We start from the raw sequence: 10,000 nt of genomic DNA, 5'->3' as shown, positions 1-10,000 counted from the left end.
TAGCGATCAGCAGCTCCTTATTGCCATACTAAAATTAAAACGTAAATCAAAATAAACACAAGTCGAAACAAAAACCAAGAATGACTGGAGAGAATATTTAGACAGGTAAGCAGATGAGGCTGACTAAGCTTTGAATTTAAAGAGTGGCTATGGTGTAAAAATTGCTCACAGAACTATTAATGAAAAAGATCATACCAATTAAAAAGAGAGATGGAGAAATGCAATGTTGAATGGGACACATGAAAAGGAGATACGAAAGGGATAATTTGATTGATATACCTGAAGATGAAAAAGACCTTGATATGGCAACGAAGGAATTCAGTGTGTTTGAAATCGAAGCTATCATTTAAAGACTAAAAAGATGAAGAGCCCCTGTTTACAATGGAATAACTGCTGAGATGATATTGGCCGCAAATGAAGTAACTCCCAGAATACTTACAAGATTATTTTGTAGAATGTTACGTGAAGAGGCAAAGCTGATGAATGGGCGCTAGAAGTGTTGGTGAAAATGGTAAAAAAGAGATCTGACTGATTGCAATAATTGCAGAGGCATCACAATTACCTCAGTTGTTATGAGAATATATAGTATGCTCCTTCTAAAGAGACTAGAGAGAATGATTGATGAAAAGCTAAGAGATGAACAAGCAGAATTTAGAAAAGGTAAAAATTATACTGAAAAAGTTTCCATTTAAGCCATGTAGTACAGCAATTTGTAGAATGTAGAAATCCTCTCTAGATGGCATATGTGGACTATGAAAAAGCCTTTGGTAGTGTGCGCTGGCCAATTTTGTGGAGATTCTCACATCACTATGGAGTTCCTCTTAGATATATAAACTTGATTAAATCTATTCATGAGCATAGAAATTGTAAAGCTAATGTTAGTAGAGTCATAACCTATCAAATTAATTTCCAAAGAACAGAGGTATACTCCAAGAAAATGTGTTTTCACCATCCTCCTCATGGATTTTGTAATGCATAGGACAGTTGGGGGTGGTGGAGAAGGATTGGACTGGATTAGTAACAGGAAATTAACAGACCTAGAGTATGCTGTTGACGCTGTCCTTATTAGTAGAAAACCAAACGACTTGCAAATCTTCCTTACCAGAATACATGAAATATCACATGAGGTTGGACTCAAGATAAATAGAAGAAAGACAGAGATGATGAGAACGGAATATGCAATGGAAGATGAAATATATTTGGAAGGGGAAAGGATAAATGAGGTGGAATTATTTAAATATTTAGGAACTATGATCTCTAATACAGGATATTCAGAATTTGAGTTTAATGAAACATTGAAAAAAAGCAAATCAGACAATGGCTAGATTAAGTAAAATTTGGATATCAAATCGCCTGAAATTACATATAAATATCAGGCTATATATCATGAGTCGTGGTATGACAATGAAACAATATTCAACAGATTTTGTAGAATTGAGAACAAAGCCCTTTTAAGAATATCGGAGTTAAATGGTAGGACAGAACAAGAAATTTATTAATAAGTGAGACCACTCGAAAGCCATATATGGATGATATCATAGTAAAAGGTAGATGGAGATGGTTCGGGCCTGCTTTTCGCACTCCCCCAGAAAGATTAGTTCACCAAACTTTCAAGTGGGCTCCACAAGGCACTAGAAGAGTTGGAAGACCCAGGTATACAGGGCTGAGGGCTATGTAGAGTGAAGTAGGAGATGATGGATGGAGAAGTATTGATTAAGTGCTCAAAATAGAGATGACTAGCCAAATATAACAAAGGCCCTTTGCATCAATAGACATAGATGATGATGATGATGATGATGGAGATAGCTATGTCTTAAGGCTGGGATTCTCTATCTGATCTATGCACCCATTGGGTCACTATATATATATATATATATATATATATATATATATATATATATATATATATAAATATATATATATATATGAAACTTAACTACTTCCAGAAGGTTCCAGGATCGAGATCTGGTAGCGTGGGGGGGTTGGTCTATGGCTTCAGAGTTACGAAGTAATGTTCTCTCATACGCGTACTCACACAACCGAGAGACGACTCTCTCAGTCAGTTAGCTCTGCCCACCATTTGTCCTTGAAATAAAAAAAGAGATGATATCTATCCCTTGGTTTTTCAAGAATTTTCCAGAGCACATGACAGACCAAAGAGTTGCGCATTTTCTCACAAACATGATGCAATACCTAATAGAAATATAAAAGAACATTACCAAAGCCCTTATTCATATCTCGTATGGATTATATAACAGTCTCAAACACATTACGTAAGACTTCGTAACAAAAATATGCGAAATAAAAATTTAATTCTTAAAAATAACGTGAATTTACATATACTGTACTGCCTTGAATAAAGAATACTATGAAATTAACGACGAAAGTATCAAGTAATTTATATAATAAACTTAAATCTTCATGGGAAGAACTCACCTTACAGGCTGGCCATTGATCTCATCAATGCACAAATGAAATATGTAAATAAATTATGAATAAACTATTACATTTACTCTAGACTAGGCCAGCTTCATAAGAATATATATATATATATATATATATATATATATATATATATATATATATATATATATATATATATATGTATATACATATATATATGTATATATATACACATATATATTTATATGTGTGTGTATGTGTGAGCGTGTGTGTGTAAATATCAACCACAATGGCATAGAGTACCAAACTCGATATATATATATATATATATATATATATATATATATATATATATATATATATATATATATATATATGTGTGTGTGTGTGTGTGTGTATGTATATATATATATATATATATATATATATATATATATATATATATATATATATATTCACTGGAATTCATTTATGACTTATTCCAAGTTAATATGTTTAGTGATTGCATCTTTTCAGCCTTATATATATATATATATATATATATATATATATATATATATATAAATTATATATGTATATATATATATATATATATATATATATATATATATATATATATATATATATATATATATATGCATTATTTTCTAGGCTGTACCTCTGGCAACTGTATAGACGCGTGCAAAGCGTCAAAGGACTGTATTGCTAACGAAGGCTATTGTATCTCTAATAAAGAAGTGGAAGACTGTGATGGCTTGGTATTCCCCAATGAATGTACAAGTATCCACTGCTCTTGCTGTGTACCAGGTAAGGTGTACTATCTAAATGTATAACTTGTGAACACATATTTCTATATCTCTGAACAAGTCCATATGAACATGCTTCAATATCTTTTGACAGAATTTCATACAAAATGGTTTTATATTTTGGATATTACTTAGCGAAAAAAAGGCTCCATGATTCATTTGGAAATCTTAAAAGAATCCTTGCCTCTGTTGATGAATAAGTTATTGAAAAATCAGTGTTAGAAATTTACCGGACATACACTTAGTCATCTTAAAAGTAAGAGTTCACTCCTTTTATTCTATGAAATACACAATTTCTGTCTTCCTTGAAGTATTTTTCAAGGTGTCTGGTACACGAACAGTAATCCTCTGCCCATATCATCTACAGTTAAGTTGTTACATGACGAATGTGGAACAGGAGAACATGAATGTCCCGCCGATACAACGTGCCAAGACAAAGATTTGGGATACGAATGCCTCTGCGGAACCGGTCTTCAGAAATGTGGAGGTAAGGATCACTGAAATTTAGTCTAAGTTTTGTTAAGCGAAGGTAGATTAGGCGGACAAATTCGGCAAATTTCTCAAAGATAATCTTTAGATAACCAAGCGCATCATTCATGGAAGTCATGTGCATGTTTTGCTGAATTGCCATTAGTTTTAGAGGGATATAAACATTTACATAATTGATATGGTAATTTGAGGGTAGATTCTTCCTTAATTAATTGACAGAGGCTTCACGTATTACAACAGTGTATTAATATAAATATGATAATAAACCATTTGAAGGAGACTCTGTGAGTATGATTTAATACCAAGGGCTTGCAACAGAACATTGATATAGACAAGACACTAAACCATTTGAAAGAGACTCTTCTAGTAAGATTAAGTACCATAGGCTTTGCCTATTGCAAGAAAGCAGTGATATAGACAAGATAATATACAATTTGAATGAGACCTTTTTATTAAGATTTAGTACCATACGCTTTACACATTGCAGTAGTGCAGCGGTATAGATATGATACTAAACCGTTAGGAGGAGACCCTCTGAGTAAAATTTAGTACGATAAACTTTGCATATTGCAACCATGCAGTGATATAGACATGATACTAAGCCACTTAAATGAGATCCTGTGAATATGATTTAGTACGAGAGGCTTTGCATATTTCAACAGTGCAGTGATATAGACAATATGTTAACCATTTGAAGGAGACCCTTTGAGTAGAATTAATTACCATAGGCTTTGCATAGAGCAGTGATATAGACAGGATACTAAATAATTTGAATGAGACCATCCGAGTAATAGTGCCATAGGCTTCAGATATTTCAAAAGTCTTGTAATAAAGCCATGACACTAAGCCATTGAATGAGACCCCCTGAGTAGTATTTAGTACAATAGGCTTCACGTATTGCAACACTGTAGTGACTTAGACAATATACTAAACCATTTGATATATACCGTCTGAATAATATTTAGTACCACAAGGTTTACTTATTACAACAGTTTAGTGATAAATACATATTAAACAATTTGAATGAGAACCACTGAGTAAGATTTAGTACCAAGGGCTTCACATATTGCACCACTGCAGGGATATAGACATGATACTAAACCTTTAGAATGAAACCCTCTGAAAAAGATTTAGTACTAGAGGTTTTATATATTGCAACAGGGCAATACTATAGACATGATACTAAGCTATTTGAATAGGATCTTCTGAGTAAGATTTAATACCAGAGACTTTCCATAATGCAGCTGAGCTTTGATATAAACATAATTCAAAACCATCTTCATCAGACCCGCTGAGTAAGATTCAGTACTATACACTTTGCATAGTGCAATAGATCCGTGATATAGAAATAATACTGAACCATTTCAATGAGACCCTCTAAATAAAATTTAGTACCATTACCTTTTACATGTTGCAACAGACCACTAATACAGACATCATGAAAACCATTTACATTATAGCCTCTGATACTAAACTGCTTAATTTGACCGTGTGAATGAGATTTGGTACCAAAAATAAAGCAGTCTCGTAAATGAATTTACTAAGGTAAATTTAATGTAATGTAAATGTCATATTTGGAAACTCCATGCGAGTGGTTAAGTAAATTGGTTATAAACTAACATTTTGAAGGTCTCTCATACATTTCTTTTTTATCGAAAGAAATTTCAGATTTTGATATTTTCCAGTATCAAAAATAATGTGATAAAAAGAAAAAAAGAAAATCATTAAAAATGCCAACCTATATTAGTCAAACTAGGAAACAGATCAGAAATATTTAAAAAAAAAAAATGCATGATATCAGTTACCTTTTTTCATAAAATTGGTATTTTTTTTTATTCAATTCATTCAAGTTTCTCACATAAATATTGTTCTCTCTCTTTCCACTAGATGTAGATGAATGCGCTGACACTCCCGATTTATGTGGTGTGAATTCCATCTGCATAAACACCCCCGGCAGTTACAACTGTTCTTGTATTGGAGGATTCCAGAGAATAGATGATACCTGTGAGGGTGAGTGAAGCTTCAGCTAAAAAAAAAAAAGAAAAAAGAAATCTGATTGCGTTCCCAAACCTGTATTTCAATGTAGTCTGAAAATTGTCTTTTATTCGCAAAACACTTTTTGGTTTCGAATGAAGTCACATTCTATACAAACTTTCCCTGCTGTTTTTTTTTTTTTTTTTTTTTTTTTTTTTTGCTCCTGCCAACTGTTTTTCCTTTGATCCTGCCCTGCTGTTTTCATTTTGGTCTGCACTGCTGATTTTCCTTCAACCTTGCTCTGCTTTTTTTTTTCTTCAGGGCTGCCCTACTTATTTCCTGTGATCCTGCCCTGCTGCTTCTCCATCGATCCTGCTCTGGTTTTTCCTTCAATCTTACCCTGCTGTTATTCCTTTGAAACTCCACTGTTTTTCTTCCTTCGATACTACATTCTTTTTTTTCCCTTCGATTCTGCCCAGCTTTTTTTCTCCTTTGATCCTGCTCTTCTTTTTTCTTCAATCCTACCCTGCTTTCTGTCCTTCGTCCCTACCCTTCTGTTTTTCTTGCTATCCTTCCCTGCTTTTTTTTTTTCCTTTGATCCTGTCGTGTTTTTTTTTATTTAATCTTTCCCTGCTGTTTTACCTTTGATCCTTCCTTTTTTCCTTCAGTACTTGCAGTTTTTCCTTTGATTTTCTGTATTTCCTTCAATCCTGCCCTGCTTTTTCATTTTTCTGCTTTCATTTTGCCTGCTAATTTCCTTCAATCCTGCCCTGCTTTTTCATCCTTCGATCCTGCCCTGCTTTTTCCTTTAATCCTGACCTGCTGTTTTTCCTACGATCCTACCCCTACTTTTCATACTTCGGTCGTTCCCTTTTTTTTTTCTTCGATCCTACCCAGTTTCTCTCCTTTCGATCCTCCCTGGTTTTTTTCCTTCGATCCTTCCCTGCTTTTTTCCTTCGATCCGACCCTGCTATTTTTTCTTTGATACTGCCCTGCTTTTGTTACTTCAGTCCTGCCCTGTTGTTTATCATTTGATCCTTCCCGGCTTTTTTTCCTTTAGTCCTGCCTGCTGTTTTTTTTTCTTTTTTTTTATCCTGCCCTGGTTTTTCCCTTCAATCCTGCCCTCTTTTTTCCTTCGATCCTGCCCTTCTTTTCTTTCCTTCGATCCTGACCTGCTTTTTTTTTTCTTTAACCCTGCCCTGCTGTTTTTCCTTTGATCCTGCCCTGCTATTTTACCTTTGATCATTCCCTGCTTTTTTTTTTCTTTCGAACGTGTGCTGCTGTTTTTCCTTCGATCCTGCCTTGCATTTTTCTTTAATTCTACCCTGTTTCCTTCCCTTCAATCCTCCCCTGCCTTTTTTCCTGCGATCCTCTGATAGTGCCTTGCTTTTTTCCTTCGTTCTGACCCTACTGTTTTTCCTTTCGATCCTGCTACTGCTGTTTCTGCTCCTTCGATCCTGCCTTGCTTTTTTTCCTTTGCTCTTATTCTTGTATTTCCATTTCATCTTGCCCTGCTGTTTTTCCTTTGGTCAACACTGCTACTTTTCCTTTAAGCCTGCCATGCTTTTTTCTTTCTTTCTTGTCCTGCTTCTTTCCTTCATTCCTTTCCCTCAATTCTGCCTAGCTGTTTTCCTTTTTATCCATCCCTATTATTAGAACATGTGAAGTTTTATTGTTATTACTCATTGCTTCAGCAATTCTAATGTTCTCTAATTGTTATTGCTAGTTGGAAAAAGTCTGGGGTGGCCAATCAATGGCGCATGTGCCAACAGTGGCGCATTGCACGATACCCCAGAGATAATAAAAGAAAAATCATGCCTGCTCATAAAAAATATATATATATATATATATATATATATATATACATATATATATATATATATATATATATATATATATATATATATATATATATATATATATATATATATATATATATATATATATATATATATATATATATATATGAAATGATTATATGTATAGCCGTCAAATATGTCCAAATCATCATATTTAAAGGATTAAAAGGGGGTTAAAGTTTGTATGGCGCATCTGAATTAGAAGTGAAAAAATAAGTTGGTGCATGGGAAACTAAAGGTTGGCCACGCCTGCTCTAAACCTTAGAGCTCCAGTAAATAAAGTAACCCAGTGAGGAAATGAAACAAGGAAATAAGTTGACTATATATGAGATATAATCAATGAAATTTAAGGTATATTAAGATCGGTAACCACGTTAAAACAAATTTGTCTCATATATACTAAGAAGAGACTTATGCCAATCTGTTCAACATAAACATTTGCTGCATGTTTGAACTTCGGAAAGTCCCAACCCGGTCTATCTACCTATTAGTAAATCTATCAATTGTTAACATGTTTTTCCTCTTTTCCCCAGATATTGACGAATGCATGGATGATGATACATGTCCGCCAAACAGCATGTGTGTTAATTCGCCCGGGAGTTTTGATTGCTTCTGTGATTCTGGGTTCGAGAATGTAAGCGGTATGTGTGTAGGTAAGTTTGATGCTATGAAAGAAGATTAGAGATCCCATTTCATCCAGCTGGGTCTCTGGTCCTATTTAAAGACATTACTATGAAGACAAAGGTAATTGGAATGCATCTAAATAATTTCTTTCTAAACACTCAATATCTGAATTGTTGTTTTTATTCAAATTTATACAGTGAAAATCATATACCATATATCATTGCCAAGAAAACACCTAAAAACTAAAAAGATTAAAGTAGTTGCCCTCTCAAAAATAAACGAAGACCCAATAAACCTAAAGAGCCTATAGGCCCATATAATTATTATGTGCTCTCTATAAACTCTATGATAAATTAATATTAAGCTGAATTTCAAACATAATAGACAAGCTCCCCACCCCACACCAAGCTGGGTTCAGACCAGGATGCTCTTTCTGTGGCCAGATTTTCAACCTAATCTAGTATCTAGAGAAAGGATTTGAATAGTGACAAATCACTGGAGCTGTGTTCCTAGACCTAAAAGCTGCATATGACACTCAATCACAGAGGTCTACATCTGAAACTATCCAAAACATTAAAAATTAAGACTCTAGTGGATATAATCCGAAGCCTCATAGAAAACCACACATTACAAGTAGAGTTGGATGGCACTAAAAGCACATGGCGAGCACAAAAGAATGACCTACCTCAGGACTCAGTCCTTGCACCACCGCTGTTCAATAGCTATACCAATGATCAAACCTTCCAACCAAACGTTTGTACATTCATCTATGCAAACGGTCTATGTCTTGCCACACAGGCCATCACCTTTCAAAACGTTGAAGCATGACTATTAGCTACCGTGGAGTAGATAGGGCAGCACTATGACAACTGGACCCTGAATCCAAACCCGCTCAAGACTTAAGTGTTTGCATTCCACCTCAGAAACAGAGAAGCCAATCGCAAATTCAACACCCTCTGGTGTGGCGAAGAGCTAGAACGTCACCAGCTTCCAGTGTACTTAGGGTAGCACTGGATAAAACTCAGTCATTTTCCACCCATTTGCAAAGCTTTGAGGAATGTTGGCTCTCACAATTTTCTGGTAAAAGGACTATCAGGAATCAAGTGGGGAGCCAATGTTCATATACTAAGAACAACTACCATAGCCATGTGCTATGCCCCAGACGAATACTTGCATCAGTGGGGAGCAGATAGTTGCATGCCAAGAAAATAAGATCATATGCTCAACAAGGCATGCAGTCATCATAGGGACACAACGTTCCCTTGCCACTAACACCCTCTACAAAATCACTGGTATTGCCCTCCAACCACCAGAAATCAGGAGGCTCACAAAACAAAAATTGAAAAGATCAAACAAATCTTGTACTCAAGACATTACATCCTCACGTGTCACTTTCAAGTAGACTTAATTAAGGGAGAGCTTTGCCCCCGTGGAGGGACTCTCAGCCCAAATACCATCGCGCAGAATAATAGGTTGGACCAATGGACGGACTTTGACAGGAGACTAACCCCAAACTTCACAGTGCAAACCTCACTGAAAAAATTGCTAATGGGGCATTACTTCCCAGACGTGATTGGTGTGCTCTCAACAGAGCTAAAGCTGGAGTGCCAAAACAGGTGACAATTTAGTTAAATGGAACCTTAAAACAGACCAGACCAGCAAATGTGGGGAAAAAAAAAACCGACTATCAATCATCAATCATATTCTCCAATCATGCCGACTATTGCATATTTTGAACAACACTGACTTAGTTAGGGTCATTGAAAGAACACTTCAATAGTTTGCTGTTTGGCGTGATAAGTTACGACGAGGATTGCCAAGTCATGATAGATTATCTTTTTCTGT

At 35.0% G+C, this 10,000-nt stretch overlaps 1 protein-coding gene and 1 long non-coding RNA gene across 2 annotated transcripts in view; one reads left to right on the top strand and one right to left on the bottom strand.

The window, feature by feature from the left end:
- LOC137616336 (uncharacterized) overlaps window positions 1–10,000 on the bottom strand; it is a 1,379,772-nt gene that overhangs the window by 1,154,545 nt on the left and 215,227 nt on the right. The window lies entirely within an intron of this gene.
- The window catches only part of LOC137615804 (latent-transforming growth factor beta-binding protein 1-like), a 22,827-nt gene that overhangs the window by 2,661 nt on the left and 10,166 nt on the right, over window positions 1–10,000 (top strand). The window contains exons 3-6 of the mRNA XM_068345494.1: window positions 3,055–3,210; window positions 3,577–3,696; window positions 5,586–5,708; window positions 8,065–8,184. Of these exons, the coding sequence (XP_068201595.1) occupies window positions 3,055–3,210; window positions 3,577–3,696; window positions 5,586–5,708; window positions 8,065–8,184 (519 nt within the window). The remainder of the gene's footprint in view (window positions 1–3,054; window positions 3,211–3,576; window positions 3,697–5,585; window positions 5,709–8,064; window positions 8,185–10,000) is intronic.

The sequence above is a fragment of the Palaemon carinicauda genome, chromosome 22 (genome assembly GCF_036898095.1).
Source record: "Palaemon carinicauda isolate YSFRI2023 chromosome 22, ASM3689809v2, whole genome shotgun sequence".
NCBI classification, from domain to species: Eukaryota; Metazoa; Arthropoda; class Malacostraca; order Decapoda; family Palaemonidae; genus Palaemon; species Palaemon carinicauda.
Note: the sequence above shows the minus strand (reverse complement) of the source record. Positions and strands in the feature narration are given on the sequence as shown.